The 25152-nt window shown below is 40.1% G+C and overlaps 3 protein-coding genes across 3 annotated transcripts; all 3 read left to right on the top strand.

Moving 5' to 3' along the window:
* Positions 1 to 1142: 1142 nt before the first annotated feature.
* Positions 1143 to 13756, top strand: LOC121956884 (beta-1,4 N-acetylgalactosaminyltransferase 1-like). Its single transcript, XM_042505315.1, has 12 exons — positions 1143 to 1250; positions 5243 to 5379; positions 5887 to 6030; positions 6775 to 6881; positions 7156 to 7193; positions 8048 to 8114; positions 9231 to 9344; positions 9764 to 9850; positions 10034 to 10215; positions 11190 to 11333; positions 12421 to 12649; positions 13514 to 13756. Exons 1-12 carry the CDS (start codon positions 1197 to 1199, stop codon positions 13708 to 13710), a joined length of 1500 nt encoding a protein of 499 aa, XP_042361249.1. The 5' UTR covers positions 1143 to 1196; the 3' UTR covers positions 13711 to 13756.
* A 639-nt stretch (positions 13757 to 14395) lies between these two features.
* On the top strand, positions 14396 to 16710 carry LOC121956913 (cytochrome c oxidase assembly factor 3 homolog, mitochondrial). Its single transcript, XM_042505352.1, has 2 exons — positions 14396 to 14608; positions 16429 to 16710. The coding sequence occupies exons 1-2, from the start codon at positions 14440 to 14442 to the stop codon at positions 16533 to 16535; spliced, it is 276 nt and encodes a 91-aa protein (XP_042361286.1). The 5' UTR covers positions 14396 to 14439; the 3' UTR covers positions 16536 to 16710.
* A 3335-nt stretch (positions 16711 to 20045) lies between these two features.
* Positions 20046 to 23482, top strand: LOC121956903 (lymphocyte antigen 75-like). Its single transcript, XM_042505337.1, has 4 exons — positions 20046 to 20257; positions 20975 to 21273; positions 21897 to 22189; positions 23125 to 23482. Exons 2-4 carry the CDS (start codon positions 20991 to 20993, stop codon positions 23311 to 23313), a joined length of 765 nt encoding a protein of 254 aa, XP_042361271.1. The 5' UTR covers positions 20046 to 20257; positions 20975 to 20990; the 3' UTR covers positions 23314 to 23482.
* Positions 23483 to 25152: the final 1670 nt, after the last annotated feature.

Below are 25152 nucleotides of genomic sequence, written 5' to 3'. Positions count from 1 at the left end.
GTTTGTGACTTGATTCTCTGTTTTCTGGTTTTTAGAGAGAGAGTAGCTCGTGTTCACGAACACTGACTAAATTTTAGGGCACAGGAGAAACATGTTAATCTGACTTTTGGTGGCGTTCCCTTTAGAGGTTCGAATCCTGCAGCTCTGGTGGCAGAAAGCGAAGCGCTGCTTTCTATGCACTTATTAAACAGGATATTTGTGTGTGATATTCTGCCGTCATTAAAGCACTTCAGACCAAACGCTCCACGTCTCTGTGTGTGTGTGAGTGTGTGTGTGTGAGTGTGTGTGCGTGGTAATGTGACACAGGTATGCTGCAGGTCAGCAGCCGGCCTGAAAGAGGCCTCCAGGTCACGATGTTTGACCTCTGGTGTCCAGTGATGGAGAAAAGACGGGTTGTCACAGACTCGGCAGGACTTCTTGTCTCTTCCTACGCAGCGTAAAACTTCAAATAAAAGCCCAATAAAGTTAAAGTTTTAACTGCACATCAAAACATGCATATCTTTATTAATAATTAGAATTTTAATATTTTCTATGTCTTGGCATTTTTAAGAATTTTGAAAGATGTATTGAAGACATTTTTTAATTTTCCCACATTTCAGAAGAAAGCAATTTGTATTAATAATTTTTTTTACAGACAGGAAACGTGTCACAGAGATTATTGAAATAAAACAACACAAGTTTGTTTCATGGGGAGAAGTCAGTGAACATGGATTTTCGGGAGGAACATGAACAAAGTTGAATTTGTGTGAATGTCTAGGGTTTTTTTAAAATTAAATTAATTTGAGGTTTTTTTTGTCTTGTTTCTTTACTAGTTTATTGTATTTTTAAAAAGTGATTTTTTAAAATTTTATATTATTTTATCATTGTTTATTAACTGTTTGGTTATTAATGTTACTCTTTATATCTCTTTTCTCTTTTATTGTAAATCCGTGTCTTTGTGATGTTTTTATGTTGTGTTGCTCAGTAAAGCACTTTGATTCGCTCTGTTGTATAAAATGTGACGTCCTGCCTCGTTGATGTGAAGCCTCCTGCTGTCGGCTGTCTGCTGTGTCTCTTTAACTCTGGTTGGCTGTCAGGTCGCTGCTGCCTGCTGGGACACCTGTGCAGGTGATCACCTGCTGATGGGCTCCAGCTGTGTGTTAGCTGTGTGTGTGTGTGTTTGTGTGAGGCTTCCTTTGGGTCTCTGGAGCTCCAACATGCAGCGTTTGGGTCTCCGAGGTGGTGTCAGATTTTCGGCCATGGACTCAAAGGTAGGTGACATTAACCCTTAAGGACTGTTTGTCTCATTTTTGTTTCACTCTCCATGTTGTGATAACTGTGTGTGTGTTGATGCATGTGTCCTAAATGTAGTCCAGATTGTGTATCTGAGTGTAATCAGTGAATTTGCAGCTCAGCTCCTACAATAAGTCTAAAATACACTGTGGAAACTAAATAGTTACATTCAGACTGTTCAGGTCCAAAAATGCTCCATTGAAACCCATTCAAACTGACATTTTTGATCCCACAGCCATCAGAGCAGAAAAACAGGACTTGTATTATTTCTGGGTGTCATTCTGGGCTTTTGACTCTGAATTTGACTATTTTCCACCTGATGAGGTCATTTTGACCATATTTGGCATATGGAGGAAATACATGCTATTTCCACTAGGTGACCTGTCACAGTCAATGTAGCTGCTGATCACTGACAGATCCCAGACTGTCAGCAGCAAAATAATATACTCAGCATGTAGTTTATTATAAAAAAAAAAAATCTTTTTTTCATCTAAAAACACAGTGGCATCATGACAAAAACCTGGCATTTAAAGGGCTAAAATTCAGGAAACTAATGAATATTTTATAGTTATGATTAGGACTGATTTTGGTTAAAAAACAAAGTCAATGAAAGTAGAAAGTAATATTAATGTATATTTTTTTTAAAGCCTGATTTTGAAAAGCTCATTGTTTGCACAGAGTGATACGAATGTGTGTTTGATATTAAAGGGGACCTTAAAGGGTTAAACCTGGTGATGTGTCTGTGCAGAGACGTTTGGGTTCTTCTGTCCTAAAACAGCAAAATGAAGCTGTACACACATTCAGAGTGTGTGTTTTGGTTTGGACTCACCTGTGTTTATGACTTTATGATTTTATTTATCTCCTTTTTTATCTCCATTTCCTCTGCAGTCTGTTGTCCCAGCCTTTTTATTATAGTTTTTGCATCTTAATGTAAAGTTTTTCTGGACGAGGAGAAATGTTCAGCTGGTTTTTTAAGTCTGTGGAGGTTCAGATGCTCTTTATTGTCCATCTCCTCCTGCAGAAAAACAATCCTGAATTATACCTCCTGCACGCTCGCAGATTAATATTTAAACCTGTGCATACTCGAAAATCTTAATGACCCTTGCACTCTTTAACTGGCTGTCTCATATAATAAATGGCAATAACTCTGAGTCACGAGGTTTTGGAAATACAAATGTTAAAAGTTAAGGCTGTTATGTTTAAAATGTTATTCTGTTATAGATTTATATAGTAAAATGTATATATTTTAAAAAATATCCTTATAAAAAGCTTGGAACAAATCCAGAGAACTATATGTAAAATTATGTGGGTTTTTTTTTCAGTTTTTTTTTTCTTTTTTCTTTTCTTTTCTTGGTTGTATTTATTTCTTATGCCTCGCCTTTTGATTTGTTTGTGCTTGTTTGTGTAATTTTCAGGTAATTCTCTGCGAGTCATTTTCTTTTAAATTACTCATAGTCTCTTTCAATGAAATCAAGCTCTGGTTTCAAAGGGTTAAACAACAGTTTGTGGCTTAAAAATGTCAAATGTCTATTTATATCCTCCCATGTTAATAATAATAACATTAATAATTATTATTATCGTCATTATGATCACACTTTAAGTGTTTTGTGATCAGAGTTAACACATTTAAAACAGGCAGGATGTCACAAAGGGAAATGTGGAATTAAAACTGTCAGCTCGGTGAAGCATGTTGAGGAAAGGCTTAAACAAAGAGAGTGACTCAGACGCGCGTCTTTCCTCTGTTGTTAAACTGTTAATCATTTAACGCCGTCACATGACCACAAACGTACATTTACAGTAAACTGCAGCTCTGAAAATGCTGCTGTAATGCAGGGACACTCGACGCGCTTCGTTTGGTGGACACTTGTTTAAAGTGACAGGAGGACAGGGGCCCGTCACAGCAGCCCCGTATGTATTTGTAGAATTTTAGGACATGTCTATAATTTTAGGGCGTTTTCGGGATTTTAGGACATTTCTAAGATTTTCGGACAAGATTTCACAACATTTCTAGTACTTTACATCATTTCTAGGATTTTAGGACATGAGCATGATTCTTTGATTTTAAGCCATTTCTTGGATTTCAGGACAATTTTAGGATTTTAGGACATGTCTTGGTTCTTAGGATGTTTTTAGGATTTAAGGACAATTTGGGGATTTAACAAATCCTTGGATTTTAGGACATCTGTAGTATTTCAGGATGTTTCTTGGTTTACAGGACATTATTGGATTTTAGGACATTTCTTGGATTTTAGGACATTAGTGTCTTATCTAGGACCTCTGCCGGGGGTGTGGGGGATCCTCCACTGTCTCTTTTTTTGATCAACATTTTCTTCGCTCCATGCTGATTATTTAGGACTGTTTGCCTTTTGGGTGAGGCAAAGACAACACTGCATCCTTGGAAGCGATGCCCGCCTCACCCTTCGTTTTTGGACAAGTCAGTATTCTCAGAGCTGGTCACATTTCGCGTCTCGTCAGAGGATTATCGATTTTTGTTGCATGAACAGGACAAGAGCCCTCACCACTGCACATGGTGAGAGCTGTAGTATTTCCATCTTATATTTTTAATGTCATCAGATTATTAACATTATTTAATGTTAAGTTTAACCCTCAATAAGAAATGACCCACAAGTTAAAGGTAAAAGTTACAGTTGGTTGTAGTTATTGTAGTTATTAGTAGTTATCCAAAAAAAAAGCCCTACAGCCACCGGAGCTAACAATCGTGGGGTAGCCCGGTGCTGATATCTGTGGTCGAAACAATCATACTGAAAACGTACTAAAACCACTCATTTCGGTTTTATTTGCGGTGGCAGTTGACCGGTGGGGGATCTTCGGCTGGTGCTCTGTGCAGCTTGATGTGGGCGGGCAGACTGATTCTCTTCATAGTATTTGTTCCTTTGAGTTGATACATGTAAAAAAATGCATCAAATTTTAATTCTTTTAGAAAATATGGTGTCAGTTTCTCTGTGAACATCCGTTACAGCACTTACATGCTCGACAGCTGGTGCTGCAGCCCCACAAAACCCCTCCTTCATGCATGACCACTCAACAAGTTTACATTGCTAAAGATAAAAGATTCAGTTTAATGTACTAATTTAGCATCTCACTCACACAGCTCATTGGTGAGCTAATACCACGTTGCAGAAATGCCAATAATCAACCATCTGATATTCTTGAAGGGGAGATAGCAGACATTCAAATTACCTCCACAGCATTGTTCTACATGCACGTTGTGTCAAAATTATCTAACAAAATTAGTTTCTAATCATATTTTATGGTTATTAGAAGCTCTCAGCAATAAAATATAATTCCACCTGTTGCTTTGGCTGGCAGTCAGATGTCATCAGCCCTCGCTGGTTCAGTCATCCGAGCGAACAGCACAAGCAAACCCTTCAAACAAATGTCTGGGAAGTTTTGTTTTTTCATGTTTTCCAGTCACAGCAACTCAAACTCAGCCAGCACAAACACACTGCGCAATAGGGTTGGAAATCATTTCGGCTAAAACAATACTTCTTTTTTTTTTTTTTTTTGCAAAGGCAAATTTAAACTTAAAATTGTTACAGTGTAGTTAACTGTTTAAAGTGTAATAAATATACAGTGTAAATATGGATGAATACAAAGTGTTATTAACAAATTCATCAAATAAATGAAAATTAATCCAACTACATAATTTAACACTAAATAACAGCTGCAGGGCTACTAACAGCAGAATAAATGTTGCTTTAGGATCTGAAAATGCCTCACTGCCTCAGGAGAGACTCAGCAGACAGACAGTCCTCTGTTACAGTTTCCCTTTTTGAAGACAATTTTCTTCGAAGGGACACGAATGCAATGACCTTGAACTTCTTGAACTTGGCAAACACACAACAACTACAAAAAAAAAACAAACAAAAAGCATCTGATCGTTCATCTGTTTTTCACGTCAGCATGTTGTCTGCTGCCTAAACATTAAAGTCTGTGTGTGTGTTTACAGATGGCTGTGTTTAGCAGAGCACTTCGTCAGATGGCTGCTGTTGTGTGTGTGATCGTTCTGCTCTCATTATATTTAATGATTTTCCATAACACTGCTGGACCGCTGACCCATGAGGCTCCCACGCCACAAAAACAGAGGTAACGCTGACTCTGTGTGTGCGTGTGTGTGTGTGTGTGTGTGTGTGTGTGTGTGTGTGTGTGTGTGTGTGTGTGTGTGTGCGCTCTTACATGCTATTTCCATTGAATTGTCTGAAATCTTGAAAACTTGTACAGCACTCCTGACAAAATGTTAAGTTTGGGGCTCATTACTAAATTAACCAAACAATAATAGTATGAAAATAAATAAACAATAATTTAAAAACAAACAAACAAACACATATATATAGTACTGTATATATAGTATGCACTCTGGCACCTTATGGAATAATTCCCAGTGTGAGTCACTGTGTTTTTATTGTGAATTAGAAAATGGTTGAGGGGCCACTAGGGGCCCTATTAGAGGCCAGAATTGGCCCGCGGGCCGTCAGTTGAGTATCACAGCTGTACTGCAACCTAAAAGGAGCTTTACAGTATAAAAGTCTTTCAGTGATTGTGTGCTCTTACATGTAACCCCCCCCCCCCCAACACACACACACGCGCCTCCAGGTTGGCGGCCCCGAGTCCTCCCCCTTCTCCGGGTCCATGCACCTGTCCCAGCGGCTCGTACACTCTCAAAGACCACATCCCCAAGGATCAGTATGAGGAGCTGGTGAAACGCCGAGCGAAGGAGCTCCAAAACCACAAAAACAGGTAGATTTCCTCATGTTTTAGGAGAAAGTCCCACCGATGTGCTCACAGTTAAAGGGTTAAACACTTGTGAAAGACATCTGAAAACAGCACAAGAAAAGTGATGTCGCTCCAGGTTTTTGAAAGGGTTAACCTTTTGAAACTGAAACACCAAGTTTAATTTCTGTCAGAAACTGGAAGGGAGGCAATGAGCAAGGAAAGAAGAAATGACAAAAACGACCTGAAATAAGCAAAACAAAACCAAACAAACCAGAGAGCAGGACTTCTTTCCCCTACATATTTTATCCTAGCTTTTTTTTTTTTTTTTAAATCTAAATCTACAAAAAAAAAAAAATGCTGCAAATTTTTTTTTTTTTGTCGATACTCATTTTTTTTTTTCCCGTCATAATTTCAAAGAAGAAATCAAAACATTTGCTCAGGTTTCAAATGATTACACACTTAAACACAGCAAAAAAAAAACAAAAAAACGTCATCTCAGTTTTCAAAGGGTTAACTCCTCTCAACTGCACAGTGACACATTTTTTCTGGTCTATATTGGTCTATATTCCTTATGTTTAGTATTATTTTTGGAATAATAATAATAATAATAATAATAATAAATAATAATATAATATTATAATAATTATAATTATTATTATAACCATTATTATTATTATTAATTTATTTATTTATTAAATGCTTGCACCAAAAACCAAAGCTAATTCCTTGTCAGTGAATCCTGTTCGGATTCTCTCTCGTCTTCAACAGGACGACGTCCGTGTTGTCCAAACTGCTGTTTGCTCCGTCCAACTCTCCCCTGCAGTATCCCATCCAGGGGTTCACAGTGCGACCTTTGACCTCCACTCTCATCCCAGGTATGCTCCGCTCAGTGAGCAGTTTTTTTAAGCTCGGCAAACACACTCTGCAAAAGTTTATCTTGCAATAAAAAAGTACAATAGATGAGAATATTATGAGCTGTAAATGGCGCCTGCGAGACGGCGGTTTGAACAGCGTGTTCCTGCTGGCGGCGAGATCCAGGTACGGTGACCAAAGTTCAGACACATCTCAGGAAAACGTTTCCCGCTTTGAAAAAAATCCCGATATGAGTGTGTGTGAGAGCATAAACGCGTGGCGTGGTTTTGATTTCAGGTTTAGCGCTGCATGCAGGACGCAGAAGCAGCTACAAGGTTGGTGAGATCTCGGCAGACGATCCGCTCTCGCGTCACTCTTGAGGAAAAGCTGGGTGTCACAGGATGGCTGACGAAGTGTTTGAAAATTGATGATACATCATATTGGAAATATAAAAGTAATCAAAATGTCTTTTGGAAAAAAAAAAGTCGGTACTTTTTTCTTTTCTTGTAGTTGATTTAGTTTTCCATATCTTTTGGCAATTTTATTCCATGGAAAATTTTATATTTTTTTAAAAGAAAAAAATGGCAAATTTGTTTTCATTGTGCAGCAGCCATCTTGGTGTTAACTTTGGTGTCGGGGCAGAAATCTCACTGAAAGTTTGGAGTTCAGGCCCTGAATCTGCTGCAAAGATGCACCTGGGTTTGATTTTAAGAGCCGCTTTGTGAATTTTGAATTTGGAAAGAAAAAAATATTAAATTTTTTCCCCAATAATAACAGTTTTCCCTAATAATTGTATATATATATTCTTTACATCAGGCAGACACATTTTTTTCCTATAAAATCAAAATACAGCTACACAGGCAGCGTTGGCTTGTTCACAGCGGCGGCAGTTTTTTGCAGGTGGAGGTGATGGTGCAGCTGCTCGCCGCCGCTCTGCAGCTGCTGCTCGCTGCACGTATCAGTGACCCATTTGCTCTTTTCTGCGCAGGCAGCAGGGCCTGTCCTTCCTCTCTCTGATTCTCTAAGCTGAGGTGGGGGTGTGGTGTGGGGGCGTCCTTTTCTCAGCTAACAAAGAAACAAAGAAATACTTTATAAAAACAAACAAAGCCTCACCTCCATAGTAAACAGTAAAACTAGTAAATTAGGTTGTGTGAGAGCTCTGTAGTTCACTCAGGTGTGTCCACTCCAGGTGTCCCTGAAAGTGTCCAAGGGCGTCCTCACCACAGAGACTGAAACTGAAGGCGTTAAGGTCCAAGGTAAGATCAGAATTAACTTCACACAGTTACTGAAAATAAAGATGTGACTAAACCTGATTTAATCGAGCAAATACGCCAACAAACATCAATAAGAACTGATGTTGTCCTTAACCTTTAGTAACCATTTAGTGCATTTTAAGGTGCTTTTCATTCTTCCTGTTGTGATAACTGTGTGTGTGTTGTTGATGCATGTGTCCTAAATGTAGTCCAGATTGTGTATTTGAGTGTAATCAGTGAATTTGCAGCTCAGCTCCTACAATAAGTCTAAAATACACTGTGAAACTAAATAGTTACATTCAGACTGTTCAGGTCCAAAAATGCTCCATTGAAACCCATTCAAACTGACATTTTTGATCCCACAGCCATCAGAGCAGAAAAACAGGACTTGTATTATTTCTGGGTGTCATTCTGGGCTTTTGACTCTGAATTTGTCATTTTGACTATTTTCCACCTGATGAGGTCATTTTGACCATATTTGGCATCTGGAGGAAATACATGCTATTTCCACTAGGTGACCTGTCACAGTCAATGTAGCTGCTGATCACTGACATATCCCAGACTGTCAGCAGCTACACTCAGACACTGACGTATCCCAGACTGTCCGCTCGAGCTTGCGGACATGTCCGACAGCCCACTCCAGCACGGAAATGTCCGACAGTGCGCTCCAGTATGGACATGTTCAATAGCCCGCTCCAGTGCGCCAAAATATCAGACAGCCCGCTCCGATTGGAGAAGTTTAACAAACTGTCTCACTCCTGCAAGGATTTCCAACAAAACACCTGTCACTGCACGCGACCAATACGCACGGAGGTGGCTATTAATGCGCCCATAACACCGGACCAGAACACCGTCCTGTTTACCCTTTCCCCAACACTTTGACCTGCACCAACCTGCATGTACACCACTACAGTGTGACTGATAATAATAAATAATCCTTCAAGAAATTATCGCAGACAAGCTTTAATAATCAGGATTTATTTTTCATTTTTGCAAAGCAAAAAGAAACATGCAACACACACATCGTGCACTGTAAAACATAACAAAGCATACAAATGTTCATGATTTCTTAAAATAACATATAATTCTCCTTTTTTATGTTCTGGTAAAACCTGACAGGTGATGGTGGGAGCAGACTGACTGTAGAGTCCAGCAGCCTGCCGATCCTCAATAACCTGCTGGCTAAAGTGTCCTACAACAGCATCGTCTACCACATACACACCGGAGACCTCGGTATGTGTCCAAAACTGGGATTTAGTGAAAATACTGAATATTCATGTTAAAAAATCTGTTGTTGCAGAACTGAATGTACAGAATGACATGCGTTCTGTGAACAGGTATGTGTGTGTAAATGTCCGTTTCTTTGGGTGTTTAATGTGCAAATCTAACAAACCGTGGACTTTCATGTGACAGTCCAGTGTTTGCTTCCTGTCTGAATGTATAATCTGGCCTGTTGGTCGAATCTCTGAAAGATTTTATGCAGCCTTAATCGCCTGATCTGACAAAGGGACGGTCGGACAAACATATCGTGCTCTCTAAACCCGTCATCACTGCGGAAAGTTTGCAAATTACTCTTAATTTTAGCCCAAGTTGTTTCCAAAATTTGTGTATTACCAGTAACACAAGTCTTTGCTGTCCTTTTCTTTATTCAGTGTCCTTCCAGTTTGAGAACCATGAAGCCGTGTTTCCTGTTTCCATCAGACGGCCGCAGCTGCCCGTCCTGTACGACATGGGGACAGGTAGGAGAGCGGTCAGCATGACGGAGGCTCAAAATCAAAGCCACAGTAGAAAAGTGCTGCCCAGTACTGTGAACATTAAAGTAAACTGTTCCCAAATATTTCCTCCAAAATCTTCAGTAATCTAAAAAAAATGCAGCTATAACATTTTATCTTCTTGTCTGTTTCCTTGAAAAAATAACTCAGACATCAGCTCTCAGGTCACCGTGGTCACAAAGACGTTCCTGCGCTACGCTCAGCTCAAGGTGTTGCTGAGTAGCATCCGCCGTTTCTATAGCAACATAGAGGTCATCATTGCAGATGACAGCTTTGAACCGGAGCACGTCACCGGAGAACACGTCCGGCAGTACTTCATGCCTCCGGCACAGGTAAACACACACACACACACACACACACACACACACACACACACACATGTGCACGCATCATAATATCAGATGTTACCCCCTTTTTTTGCTTTAGCACAATACAGCTTAAAAAGAAACGCGGCGTGGAGTTAAACTGTGCTCGTGAATCATCGTTAGAGACTTGATTTGTGTTGAAAATCTGTAAATCAGTAGAGCAGCTTTCAGAAACAGCTAAAATCCAAATGCTGCAGGTATCATATAAACTTCTTTGCAGATTATTCTCTCATAAATTTAACTAATCTTTGTTGCATTACTTTGATCACCGGAAATTAACACAAATTATTTGTAACTTGAGCAATTGTTTTTTAAACTGTATGTCTTATTTCTTAGGGTTTTTTTTGCTCTGTTGTCTTTTAGGCAGCCAACCTCGGCTGAGGGACTATAAATGAAAAATAAATATGTAATAATCATAACTATAAATACAGTTTTCGCAGTTTTTAAAAGAAAACTCCTACTTAAATTCCATGCCTTGTTCTTTTTTTTAATCTTTTTTATTTTGTTTTTTTGTTTTGTTTTGTTTTTCTTTTTCTTGCGGATGTTTTTAAAGAAGTTCTTTGCTTCTTCTTGCTTTTTTTATTTTAAATTTTTATTTATTTTTTAGGCAGCCTAGTTTAACACCTCGGCTGAGGGACTACAGTTAACAAATAGCCCCCTGGCTCATTTTTATACCTTGAGTATTTATTTGTTTGCACTGTCCCCTTTTAAAACAAACTAAACCTAAATTAACTAATTTCTTAAAATTCATACATTTTCTATCAAATTGCTCTTGACCTTTTCCCTCGTGTTTTTGGAAGAAAACAAACCTTTTTTTTCTTCAGATTTTAAAGATTTGAATATTTGTGAATGGCGTCTGAAAGCAGCACAAGTAAAGTGATGTTGCTCCAGGTTTAAAGGGTTAAAAAACATCCAAACGTGGACGATGTTTCCTCCCACAGGGCTGGTTCGCTGGCAGGAATCTGGCCGTCTCCCAGGTAACCACCAAGTACTTCCTGTGGGTGGACGACGACTTTGAGTTCACGGAGAAGACGAAGATCGAGCAGCTGGTGGAGGTGATGGAGGCCGTCCCCGAGCTGGACGTGGTGAGAATCAAACGGCTCGAGTTTTAGGTTTCTGCTCCCGTTGACTTTTAGATTTTTTGTGCTTCTTTTGATTCAGGACAAAAGTCCACATCAGGACCGACAGTCCCGCAGCTTTATTATTATTTAATTTTTTTTTTTATTTTTCCTGCGGAGCTGCACATATTCAAAACTGTGAATTCACCACTGTGCAATAAATTTATGTGCAATTTTTTAAAAATGTGCTATTTCCACCTATTTCATTTCTTATTCTATATTTATATACAGTGTTTCTTTTATATGCAGTGTTTCTTTTTTGTTACTGCACTTTTACTGTTTCGGAGCCAAATACAATAAAACTTTGTTCCGTCAGAATCAGAAAAAAAAAAGTTTTTCATTTTTCTCACTTAATATTTTGTCTTTACAGATCATCACTTTCTGTTTTTATTTCCGTCTCACACAGCGTCACAACTTTTTGGGATTTGCTTTCAAAAATAGACAATATATAAAGATGGACGACACGCCCCCCCTTCCCCCTGCTATGCTGAAGTTTGGTTAAAATATCCGGGACATGAGATGGTGATGTCACTGGGAGCCGCATCTGCACAGTAACGATATCCGTGGTGGGGGAGTTCTCGCCAAAGCACCCGTACGACCAATCGTGAGCAGCTCCGTTGAATGCGAGTGCACGGGTTGGCTGTCACAGCTGTCAATCATGACGGAAAAGCCCCCTTTCGTATAAGTTAATTTCTCACTGAAACTGAACTTATCATGATAACAAACACTTGAACAAACATCAGGGTGATGAGAACGACCTTCGACGTCAGAAACCGTCTTTGGAAACGTGTATTTGGCGAGTTTTTAGCTCGGCCTATGACCATACTCAAACATGGTGGGCGGGCTTTATGGCCGGTGCTGCAGTCAGACACCAGGGGGCGATACCGACTGAATAACCTGACTTTGGGGGAGCTGTCATGTCGTCCATCTTTATATACGGTCAATGGTCGCACTTTATCAGCTGGAAGCTAACCCAGCATGCATTGGGAAACAGGCAGGTCCACAGTGGACCGGCGTCCAGTTTATAACCAGTCCTCTGGTCTGTCCTCATCAGGTGGGGGGGGCAGTCGGAGGAAACCGGTTTCATTTCTCTCTCCTCTATGAGGAAGGAGAGGAAACGGACGGCGGCTGCCTGTACAGGAAGTCCAAAGGGAAGTTCCACTCCCTACCCGGTTACCCACAATGCTCTCTGACGGATGGCGTGGTGAACTTCTTCCTGGCTCGTACAGATGCTGTGCGGAGCGTGGGATTTGACCCGAAGCTCCAGAGGGTGGCGCACTCAGGTGGGTCCAGACGTAGACAGAGTTTGGATCCCGAACGGCAGAAAGTTCTGACTCTCAGTTTTTTGTTGTTCGCGACACGAGCGAGCTGCTGCTGCTGCAGCGCCCAACGATTGATTTACCGCCAGAAGGCCACTCTGCACCGCGTACCGCGAAGGTCAGCGGGAACCTGGCTGCTGGCGCTTCTCAATTATTGTTGGTAACCATGGTGATGTTGCTGCACAAACATGTTGACCTCGTTTAAATTTCCTCCCAGGACGTTTCAATGATTTTAGTACATTTCTAAGATTTCAAGATGTTTCTCAGATTTGAGGACATTTCAAGGATTTGAGGACGTTTCTAGCAGATAAAAGACATTCCTATAATTTTAGGACATTTTTAGAATTTTAGGATGTACATTGCACATTTCTAAGATTTTGGGCAAATTGAGAATTTCAGGACATTGCTAGGACTTCAGGACAATTTTAGGATGTTATAGGATTTTAAGACATTTCTAGGACTTTAGGACATTTCTATGATTTTAGGACATTAGTGTCTTAGCTAGGACCTCTGTTGAGCGGTGTGGGGGATCCTCCTCTGGCTCTTTTTTTGATCAACAAGCTCTATTTTGAAGCTGTTTTATGTCTCTGACACCTTATGGATACTAAAAGGACAAAAACAATTCACAGTGTGAATCACTTTATTTTTACTGTGAATTAGAAAATAGCTGAGGGGCCACGCGGCACCCCACTGGGGGCCGTAAATAGAGTATGACTGCCCCAGATTAACTGCAACACTAATGCCTCACAGTAACCTCACACACGTTAGCGCAGCTTTGGATTCATAAAGGCGTCCGTTAAAATGGTGAATGTTTGTCTCCGTCTCCAGAGTTCTTCATGGACGGCCTGGGCTCCCTGCTGGTCGCCTCATGTGGCCACGTGTCCATCGGCCATCAGCCGAAAACAGGCCACGACAAGAACGCGTCTCGCTACAGCCACTTCAGACACCCTGCGAAGAGCGAGAGTGAGTTCAAACTGCAGCTTCACTTCTTCAAAAACAACCTCAAGTGTGTCCGGTACGGATAGAAGACCACCAGAGGACACTGGCGGAGAGGAGTCACAGATTTTCTTGCACAAGTTCAAATAAATGTTTTTTATATTTCTCTTTCTTCATTGCTGTTTTTTATTGTTATTGTTGGGTCTTTGTTTGTTTGTTAGTTAGTTTTTAGTGTAAGTAGGGTGCTGATCCGGGTATCCACCTGCGTGCTCCGGGGACGTTCTGGGACGCTGTAACTAGCTGATAGTCAACCAAATTAGAGTAAGATTAGGCTACAAGGGCATGCCGGTTAGGTTTAGGCAACAGGAGAAGGTGGTTAGATTTTGGAAAAAACATCATGGTTTGTCTATACATTCATGTGGGCAGCAAACGCTGGGTTCCTGGGTGAAAGTCTGGGTTTGTTGGACCAACCAAACAATATTATCATGTGCATTTAGTAATTTTACACCTTTTTCTAGGATTTCAGGATGTTTCTAGGATTTTATAACATGTCTAAGATTTTAGGATGTTTGTCAGATTTTAGGGCATTTGTTGGATTTTGGGGAATTTGTTGGATGTTCTAACATTTCTAAGATTTTAGGACATTTGTGGGACAGGACGTGTCTCTGCAGTGGAACATGAGCGGATCCACTCCAGCTCAGAAGGTGGCGGTAATGCGCCGTCAGCCGTTAACTGCCATTAAACAATAAAAGAAGAAGAAGAGGAGGAGAAGTCTTTCCGGTTCCTGCTCCTTCAGCCAGCCGGTTATCCAAACAGCGATGGCGGAGAAAGGAGCCGAAGGATCCGGGAAAGCTGCTCTGACAGCGGCGGAGAAGCAGCTGCTGCGCCGCCGGCAGGAGCTCGATCAGTGGCGGAGAAACGCAGCGAGGCTCCGCGGCAGGAACCTGCTGACCGGCCTGAGCATCGGAGCCTTCGTCCTCTGCATGTGTATCCTCTGAGCCTGATCCACACGGCTGCAGTACTGCAGTACTGCTGATACTACACTGATAGATACTGCTGCAGTACTGCTGCAGTACTGCTGATACTACACTGATAGATACTGCTGCAGTACTGCTGATACTACACTGATACACTGACGTCCAATATTGCTGATCAGTATGCTGATACTATACTGCTGATAATGCTGAGCAGTACTGGTACTATACTGATTGATACTGCTGATCAATACTGATACTATACTGCTGACTACTGCTGCTGAATACTGCTGATACTATACTGCTGATCAGTACTGCTACTATACTGATGGATACTGCTGATACTATACTGCCGAATACTGCTGATCAGAGCTGATACTATACTGCTGAATACTGTTGATACTATACTGCTGAATACTGCTCAGGGCTGATACTATACTGCTGATCAGTACTGGTACTATACTGATGGATACTGCTGATACTATACTGATACTATACTGCTGAATACTGCTGCTGAATACTGCTGATACTATACTTCTGATCAGTACTGGTACTATACTGCTGATGCTACACTGATAGATACTGCTGCTGTACTGCTGATACTATACTGCTGAATAATGCTGAGCAGTACTGCTACAAAAGTGATGAATACTGCTGATCAATACTGATGGATACTGCTGATACTATACTGCTGAATACTGCTGATCAGAGCTGATACTATACTGCTGAATACTTTTGATACTATACTGCTGAATACTGCTCAGGGCTGATACTATACTGCTGATCAGTACTGGTACTATACTGCTGAATACTGCTGATGCTTTGCTGGCATGCTCTGATATGTCTGTAGAAAGGCTCAGATCAGCTGATAATATCAGCCGGGCTCTAGTGTGTGTGTGTGTGTGTGTGTGTGTGTTGTGTGTGTGTGTGTGTGTGTGTGTGTGTGTGTGTGTGTTTGGTGTGTGTGTGTGAGTTGGTGCAGTTACACATTAACTTTAACACCTGGACCGACATCAGTCTTCTCAGGCTGCATTTCACTTAACTCCGAAACCTCCGAAAACTAAAAAAAAAAAACAAAACAAACAAAAATGAAAACCATAATAAGCAAAAACGAAAAAAAAAGGTAAAATTAGAAAAAGTTTTCAGGGAAATATTTTAAAAAATAGCTGAGGGGGACAATTAGATATTTTCAGAAACGAGGGAAAGATGTCCAGAAAAGTGTGAGGTCATTTTCTTGTTATTTATTTATATATTTTTTTACTTTTCCTTTTTTTTGTTTCACTAGAGGGCGCCAAAGTACAGCTAATGACGATAATAGCGCACAGCACAGAACATCTTCCACCATGCAGACCCCAGAAAAATTATTTTTTAAAGAAAAAATAAAACAATAAATCGCCAAGATTTCTGTAAATATGGCCAAAATATTTAAAGAAAAAAAAAAACTCGAATAATTTTTAAAGAAAAAAAAATCACAAAAATGTTTTGCCAAAATGTTTTCTTGAGATATCACTAATATTTTTTTTATTTTTAAAGAAAAAAAAAATCACCAAAGATTTTTTAAGATAAAATTAAATTGTCTTTTTGTTATTGCCAAAATTTATTACAGGAAAAAAAGGCCAAAACATGAAAAATGTTTTGGTGAAAATCTATATGGCCGTGGATTTTTATTCAGTATGTAATTTAGTATTATCCCGAACGCTAGCCACCAACAGTAGTTTCCCAAAATAATTAAAAGCATGAAATAAAAAAGATGATTAACACATAAACACCCAGCGAGGTGGACACGATGTCCTCTGAGTGTCCTCGTGGTTTCCTTTGACCTGCAGCGTCCAGTCAGTTACACCATCCTGTCCGTCAAACAGGAGCGGATCCTGGAGGAGCTGGACGATGAAGCAAAGATCCACATCATCAGAGGGCCACGCACCGGGGCCAACTCCTGACCACGAACGTCCCGGACGCGCTGTCCCCCGAGACCTCGCCACGGGGCGGGGCGGCATCTGCAGACTGTACGGTGACATCACAGCTGTGACACACGAGCTGCCGCTGCATCCGGACAGAACTTTTGTTTGCACTTTTTCTGCTTGGAAATAAATTAAAAATGGTGTTAAAATTTTAGATTTTTTATTTTCTGCATTAATATAAAATTACAAAAAGACATTTACATGTCTGAAATTTCCAAAATCTACAGATCTGCAGTCGGGGTCGACCAACATTGTTTTTTCAGGGCCGATACGACGCCGATTATTAGTACTCAGTGAGACCGATAAGCCATATTTGGAACCGATACGCATTTACAATAAAAATGAAAATATTTCTGTCGAAATTAAGAATTTGAAAAAATAACAAACTCCAATGCAAAACTTTGTTTAAATGTCTTTAAGAAATATTTAATCAAAACTGAATTGTTCACCGATATATACAGCAAGTTCACAGCAACTTTTTTCAAACAGTTTGGTGAAAATTTATTAAAAAATTAATTAAATAAAAAAAGCTCCCTGAGTTTCACGAAGTAAAAGTTCCTCTCGCGGTGACACTTTATTTGCATGTATTGCAGACTGCCTTCCCTGCTGTTAGTTTGAATTTAATACGCACTTTTTTCCAATTCATTTTATCGGCGATCATTAGAATAAAACACTATCAGAGATAATCAGCAAAATGCCAAATATTATTGGCCCTGATAATCACTAATCGCCCTAATCTGCAGTTTATTTTTTAAAGTATTCATACACCTTCAGTTTTTATGTTGCAGCTTTAAATGCATTAAAAAGACCAAACTGAAATATCACAATGACTCAAGTATTCACAGTTTTTGCTTTGAAAACCATATTAAGGTATAATATTTTTCAAATTCTGAAAATTCAATGAAATTAGAAATTCACCTTAATGTAATATATTTTTTTAAAGCTCGATTTTGAAAAAGTGCGTTTTGTGTGTGTGATGTTAAAGCGGGCCCCTAAAGGGTTAAAACATCATGTCCTAAAAGTTTATAAATTCACCAATAACCAAACCAAAAATAACCATCCTGTGAATATTCTGCCTCCTCAGCGACGCTCACACACACACACAAACACACACACACACACACACATGCAAACATGAATAATAGGGGACTATCTGGCTTTACTATCAAAGAGGGAACCTTTATTAGCAGTCATTTTAAAAAATACAAAAACTAGAATTGAAAATTTACTTTTGAGAAATTTACTTTTCTTTCCCATTTTACTGCAAATGTGATTTTTATAAATTTTTAAAGAAATTGCCAGAGGGGACCTGAAGCCTTGAGCGACGTCTGCCTATCAAAGAGGGGACATCCATATACTGCAGTCAAACTGGTTTATCCTGGTTCTCTCACCTATTGAGTGCTTCTTTTTCACTAAAACTTCATTTGAATCTTTAAAAATGGGTATGTAAACTTTATTGCTCGCAATATATCAACATTTTTTGTGATAATAAATATTACAGAAATAATACTTGCCAAAGCAAAGTATACCTTTTAAAGAAGGCTCCCTTAATCCTGTGAATTCAGTTTTATCTTACTTAGTATTTACTGTTAATGACTTTATTGTTGTCTTTGTTGTGTATGCACACACACACACACACACACATACTCTCTACACACACACACACACACCCACACACAGATCATACACACACACACACACACACACACAGATCACACACACACACACACACACACACACATACACACAGATCTCTCTCTCACACACACACTCACACCACTCACACACACACACACACACACACACACACACACACACACACACATTTGTTTATCAAATCCAGAGTTTTGTCTCTTCCTGAGGCGCGGAGGGATTTGAATGTGTGTGTGTGTGTGTGTGTGTGTTGTGTGCAGACACATCTCAAAGATCTTAAAGCGATCTCGATTAAAAAATTGAAAAAGCCTTTAATAAATAAAGCTTTACACATAAAGACGGCCGATCTTTAATCTTTAACGTCTGAGCCGAGGTGAACTCAGCCGAACCAGAGCAGCAGCCTGCGTGTTTCCATCAGGCGTATTTACAGCTTCAGTTTAAGGGTTAACGGAAACCTCAGGAGACTTAGGACTCTGAAAGGACAAGGACTCGGGACTGAGCACCGGGACGGTAAAGTCTGCTTTGCATGGCTGCTGAGATTCACCAGCAAAGAGATTAAAATGATTTAGGAGACAGGAAGAGACGCAGACGGAGAGGCGGACCGATGTCCTCCCGGCCGAGTCAATGTCATGATCCGATCTGGTTCTCAAAGCTGCTGAATCTGTGATTTAACCTGAAGAAATTTAACCTTTTAAACACCTGGATCAACGTCAGTCTTCTCACGCTGCATTCAGACACTTTACACGAGAATTTAAACCTCTGAAACATCAGATTATTATCATTGTTATTATTATTATTATTATTGTTCTTTTATTGGTTGGTTTGCTTTCAAAAACATGGAAAAAAAAGCAATAAGCATCCTGGCAAGAAATGTCCAGCAAATTGCACAAAACTAGTAAAAAGGGACAATATCCTGAAAATTAGGGAGGATTATTTGATTAATATCAAGACTAACGTCCAGAAAACTATATTTGTAATTCTTATATACTTAAAATTATGTTACATTGATTTAATATTCGCTTCACAATATTGAAGACCCAATTTTCTTGGCATTGTGGGGGATATTATTTCAATTTTTCTTCCTATTCTTGGTAAAGGTTATTATTTATTATTATTATTATTATATAACATTTTTAATAATATAACACCTTCCTTTCATACATGGAATGCAGTTAAAAGTGCTTCACAGAGATAAAAGATACACGAAGACAAAAAAAGCTGAGTTGCGATTGTTGCAGTCGGTCCCGTCTGAGCTGTGATTGGTGCGGCCCATCAGTCTGAGCTGTGATTGGTGCGGTTGGTCCGTCTGAGCTGTGATTGGTGCGGTTGGTCCGTCTGAGCTGTGATTGGTGCGGTTGGTCCGTCTGAGCTGTGATTGGTGCGGTTGGTCCGTCTGAGCTGTGATTGGTGCGGCCCATCAGTCTGAGCTGTGATTGGTGCGGTAGGTCAGTCTGAGCTGTGATTGGTGCGGTTGGTCCGTCTGAGCTGTGATTGGTGCGGCCCATCAGTCTGAGCTGTGATTGGTGCGGTTGGTCCGTCTGAGCTGTGATTGGTGCGGTTGGTCCGTCTGAGCTGTGATTGGTGCGGCCATCAGTCTGAGCTGTGATTGGTGCGGTTGGTCCGTCTGAGCTGTGATTGGTGCGGTTGGTCCGTCTGAGCTGTGATTGGTGCGGCCCATCAGTCCTGAGCTGTGATTGGTGCGGTAGGTCAGTCTGAGCTGTGATTGGTGCGGTTGGTCCGTCTGAGCTGTGATTGGTGCGGTTGGTCCGTCTGAGCTGTGATTGGTGCGGCCCATCAGTCTGAGCTGTGATTGGTGCGTAGGTCAGTCTGAGCTGTGATTGGTGCAGTAGGTCAGTCTGAGCTGTGATTGGTGCGGTAGGTCAGTCTGAGCTGTGATTGGTGCGGTAGGTCAGTCTGAGCTGTGATTGGTGTAGTAGGTCAGTCTGAGCTGTGATTGGTGCGGTCGGTCGGTGAAAGGACTACCTCACAGTGAAACATCACATGCAAACCCGGAGATTCAAAGCTGCTTCCTGCCGCCGTCGCCTGAGGTGAGTGATGCTGCGGAAACTAAAGAACCTTAATACAGTTTTTATAGTTAACAACATATAATCCCTGTACTTTAAATAGCTGCCAATCATTTTCCAAAGCGCAGATTTGGCAGGATTCCTGCCCTCCAGGCAGCGGTTGGTTTCAGGTCATTTCAGTGACGCGAGAAAATCAATCTGCAGTCCGGAAACTTGTTTTTACTTGTCATTTATAGAAGAACACTGTACACTGCACTGTGTTCAACTTCTTATTTACCAGTAAAAATCTGGCATTCAAAATGTTGACCCTTTGAAACCTGGGTTTATTAGATTGTTTTCTTTCACAAACACAGGAAGAAGGCAATGAGGAGAAACTATGAATATTGTTTTAAAAGTAATTTTCTAAATCTACTAATTTTCTGCAATTTGCAGAACATGTATTACCAGGTTGCTCAAATACCTGAGAATATGCAAAAAAAAAGAAGAAGGAAATAATCTAACAAACCTTCTAAAAATTGTAGAAATTCTGTAAAATAACTCCAAATATCTTATTATCATTCTGAATAGAGTTCTGTGGATATTTTCCCCTAGCTTTAAAAAAAATCTATGTAAACTAATTTCTTGCAATTTGTGGGACAATTCTTGTCAAGTTGCTTTTTTTCTAATGTTTTTTTTTTTTGAGAAATTAAACCAGTTTAAACTAAAAATAAATGCTGACTATAGCTGTGCATGTGACTGCAGGTGTCTTTAAAACAGGATGTGTAAAACGTGCACTCTGGTCCTGCTGCTGCTTGCTGCAGTGTTTGGGGACGAACTGAGAGCGAAAACTTTTCAGCATTATGCAATCACGGGGTCGTGGGGATGGGCTCAGACCTACTGCAGGAATCGCAACGCCGACCTGGTCACCATCGCCGGTGAAAAAGAGAATCAGGAGTTTGTGAACGGCCGAGGGTGGATCGGTTTGCACCGAGAGAATTCAGCCTCTGAGTGGAAATGGTCCAAGAGAGACGAGATCACCAACTTCACCATCTGGAAGAGCGGTGAGCCGAGCACATCGCTGCTTTAAGGGCAGAAATGATTTTAAAGATAATCTATACGTGATTTTTAGCTTATGCAATTAATAAGTCTTTGATTTCTTGAGTTTAGATCTTCTCTAAAATTTTAGCACATTTCTAGGATTTTAGGGTGTTGCTATCATTTTAGCATGTCTAGGTTTTTATCTGTTTTCTAGGATTTTGGCACATATCTAGGATTTTAACATGCTTCTCAATTGTAGCACGTTTCTTGGATTATAAGAAGTTTCCACAACAGTTTTAGGATTTTGGGACATTTCCAGGTTTTAGGACATTAGGGTCTTATCTAGGACCTCTGTCGGGGGTGTGGGGGATCCTCCTCTGGCACTTTGTTTGATCAACAAGCTCTATTTTGATGCTGTTTGATGCTCTCTGACACCTCATGGATATTCAAAGGACAAGTACTTTATTTTTATCACGAATTAGAAAATGGTTGGGGGGGCCACCCGGCACCCTATCAGGGGCCAGATTTGGCAGTAAGTTACGTATCATTGCCAAACTGTCTATCCAAATGAAGTTAAAATGTACAGAAATGTATGTACAAATACTCTGATTAGACATAAAAAAGATCTTTCTCTTCTTTCTTGCAGGTGATCCGACAGACGGTGAGAACTGTGCGTTTAAGCATTCAGGTACGGACAGATGGGAGACTGATCGCTGTGAAGCAGGCCACTCGTTCATGTGTTTCGAGGAGAGGCTGGTTCTGGTGAAGGAGAACAAGTCGTGGGAGCAGGCCTTACAGCACTGCAGGGCTCTGGAGGCCGTGGACTCCAGTAGGCCGGCCACTGATTACCAGAACCACCGCTTTGACCTCGCCACCCTGAGCACTCCAGATGACCACGTCTACGCACAAGAAAAGGCCCAGTACGCCACCACGAATGAGGTAGGGCCGTTTTTCACTGTTTGTGTCATAACCGGGGGCGTTTCTAGGATTTGAGGACATTTGGGGCTGCGTGGTCCTCTGTAAGGGGGTCCAGGGGGAATTAACTCTAAACAGTGATGTTAAAACTAGAGTTGGAAAAAAAGTCTGTGTTTTTCTTAAAAGCGAAGGTATCTAACAAAGGACATTTAGCCGAGTGTAAGTATGGACAGATTAATAGATGAGGGATTTTTTTTAATCATAATTAGGGACTGTTTGTCATTTATGAGAGGAGAGGGGGTGGTGCAAAAAGGGGCAGGCATGTCAAATTTATTTTGAAGCTCTGAGGATGGTATTATGCTTTTTATTTTGGCTTATGGGGGGGCATACAGCTTAAAGTGGCTGTGTCTTGTGTTTATTTTCACTGCAGATTTTTAAAGAAAAAACGCTTTTTTAGTCTTTTTAAGAAAATGTGGGGTTGGAAGGCAATTTTTGTGAATGTTTTTTCTGTTAAAGTTTGGGGTTTGGTGGGAGTGATTTTTAAAATATTTTGGTGATTTTTTTTTCTAATTTTTTTCTCATACAATTCTCTGCAATTTGTTTTTCTTTAAAAAATTTGGGTGAGTTTTTTTCTGCTGATTTTCTTTTTTTTTTTTGTAAAAAAAATTTTTGGTGATTTTTCTGTAATAAACGTTTTTGTTTTTCTCTAAACATTTTCACAGGTTTTTTTTTGTTTGTTTGCTTGTTTCTTTCATGTTTTAGGCGAATAAAATATGCCTTCCAAACAAGTGGGCCTACAAAATAAAAATAGCCAAAATTACAAAATTGATTATATCCAGAAACTGTAAACACAGAAATTATCGTTGGATTTTTCAAATTTTAAAACATTTTGGGCTGAACCTCGGACACTCAGCCCTAATGACGCCCCTGGTTAACGCATCTCTGTTAAATGTGTGCAGGTGTGGACGGGCCTGCGTTACCTGGCCGGTGAGTGGGTGTGGGTGGGCGGAGGAGAGGTGGAATACGTCGATATTAAAAATTGTCCGTCTCAAAGGGTTTGTGGCAACTTGAAGAGAGACGGCACCAAACTATTCAACATACGAGCCTGCAAGTATAAAAGAAACTTCCTCTGCTCCAGGAAACCTTGAACACATCAATGAATCTTATTCTTCACAAAATCTTCTCATGTTTCAGTTCTCTGGTCACTGTCAGCTTCCCAAAAAGTAGTTTGACCTTTGTAACCCTTCGAACTCTGCAAAAGGAAAGGTCCTGCAGTGTCTACATCTTTTGATTACTGAGTATCTTCAAATGCCTCATATCCCAAAAATCTGTACAGCGTGAGCTGAAAGGTTATGGCTGTCAATAAACTAGAATAACTGCTCAAAGCATTGACGTTGCGTCATTGTGTGAAGACTTTTTGACCACCAGAGGGCGCTATGATGCTGCAGGAAGTCGTCCATCAGAGGGACGAGACACTCTTCTGCTTCAGAGTCGTCTCCTCTGTGGAGATTTCATCAGCTGCAGCGCGGACACTCTTCCTCTCTGTGTGCCTGCAGGGTTAAAAAAATCCTCTCAGATCACTGCAGAAAACAGCAGAATTCCCTTTAAACCAGCGTGTGTTGTTCACCGCGTGGACGGAGGTGTGTGTCTTCTGTGTGTGCAGGTCCGGGTTTCCTGAATGAGGCACCGTTAAAAAGCCGGGGAGCCTTTGGTAAACGTTTAAAGCCGATGAACACTGAACCAAAGTTGTTAATCTGTTAAGGACTGTCTGGTGTTTTTCATGGTCTAAATGTAGTCCAGATTGTGTATTTGAGTGTAATCAGTGAATTTGCAGCTCAGCTCCTACAATAAGTCTAAAATACACTGTGGAAACTAAATAGTTACATTCAGACTGTTCAGGTCCAAAAATGCTCCATTGAAACCCATTCAAGACAAAAACCTGGCATTTAAAGGGTTAAAATTCTGAAAATTATTGAATATTTGATAGTAATGATTAGGACTGATGTTGGTTAAAAGATAAGCTCAATAAAAGCAGAAAATCATATTATTCCGTAATATTTTTATTGCCTGATTTTGAAAAAGTGCATTTTGTGTGCAGAACGATGTAAGAGTGTGTAATACTAAAGTGGGCCCTAAAGGGTTAATAGTACCGTTGCTTATTTATAATAAACAAACCAAAAAAAAACACAGCTTAATTATTCTAATATGAAATCATGCCAATAAATATTGTATTTGTAAGTCCAAAGTGTCTACAGCTATGGAGACATTTGGAGACAGCGAACCGCGCGCTCCTTCTTCACAGGAACGAGACAATCAGGCTGAGAGACATGCAAAACATCTCTTTGTAGTTGTTTTGCATCTTTTTTAGTTTTACATCTTTATGTAGTTGTTTTGCACATCTTTGTAGTCAAAGTTCTGTTGTTTCCTTTCAGAGTGATTTGGCATCCTCCTGCTCTTTGATTCTCTTTCAGGCCATTTTGCATCTCTGTGGTTATTTTGCATCCTTTTGTAGTTGTTTTGTTTCTCTTTCTGATCATTTTGTGTCCCTTTGCAGAGATCTTGTTTCTCTTTGTGATAGTCTTGCATTCTTTTGCTGGTTTTAGTTTCCTTTGTATTTATTTTGCATCTCTTTGTGATTGTTTTGCGTCCTTTTGGAGACATTTGGCATCCATTGCAGTTGTTTTCTTCCTATATTTAATAATTTTGCATTTCTTTTTAATGGTTTCATGTCTCTTTGTGGTAATTTTGCTTCTATTTATTGTTCCATTGTGTCTTTTTGTTGTCATTTATCATCTCCTTGTAGCCACTTTGCGTCTCCTTTTGGTGGTTTGTTGTCCCTTTGTGATTGTTTGAGGTCTCTTTTTAGTGGTTTTGTCTCATTTTGTACTAATTATGCATCTCTTTGTGGTTGTTTTGCCTTTTTTGGGGGGATGTTTGGCATCCGTTGTAGTTGTTTTCTGTCTATTTGTCTTCATTCTGTGTCTCTG

The sequence above is a fragment of the Plectropomus leopardus genome, chromosome 17 (assembly GCF_008729295.1).
Source record: "Plectropomus leopardus isolate mb chromosome 17, YSFRI_Pleo_2.0, whole genome shotgun sequence".
Lineage (NCBI taxonomy): Eukaryota > Metazoa > Chordata > Actinopteri > Perciformes > Serranidae > Plectropomus > Plectropomus leopardus.
Note: the sequence above shows the minus strand (reverse complement) of the source record. Positions and strands in the feature narration are given on the sequence as shown.

Excerpts from the sequence above, each read along its gene's own strand:
- LOC121956884 (XM_042505315.1), top strand. The coding sequence starts at position 1,197 with ATGCAGCGTTTGGGTCTCCGAGGTGGTGTCAGATTTTCGGCCATGGAC. Across the intron at positions 1,251-5,242 it reads TTTCGGCCATGGACTCAAAG|ATGGCTGTGTTTAGCAGAGC; the intron begins GTAGGTGACATT and ends GTGTGTTTACAG. Across the intron at positions 12,650-13,513 it reads CCAGAGGGTGGCGCACTCAG|AGTTCTTCATGGACGGCCTG; the intron begins GTGGGTCCAGAC and ends CTCCGTCTCCAG.
- LOC121956913 (XM_042505352.1), top strand. The coding sequence starts at position 14,440 with ATGGCGGAGAAAGGAGCCGAAGGATCCGGGAAAGCTGCTCTGACAGCG. Across the intron at positions 14,609-16,428 it reads AGCCTTCGTCCTCTGCATGT|TCAGTTACACCATCCTGTCC; the intron begins GTATCCTCTGAG and ends TGCAGCGTCCAG.
- LOC121956903 (XM_042505337.1), top strand. The coding sequence starts at position 20,991 with ATGTGTAAAACGTGCACTCTGGTCCTGCTGCTGCTTGCTGCAGTGTTT. Across the intron at positions 21,274-21,896 it reads CTTCACCATCTGGAAGAGCG|GTGATCCGACAGACGGTGAG; the intron begins GTGAGCCGAGCA and ends TCTTTCTTGCAG. Across the intron at positions 22,190-23,124 it reads AGTACGCCACCACGAATGAG|GTGTGGACGGGCCTGCGTTA; the intron begins GTAGGGCCGTTT and ends AAATGTGTGCAG.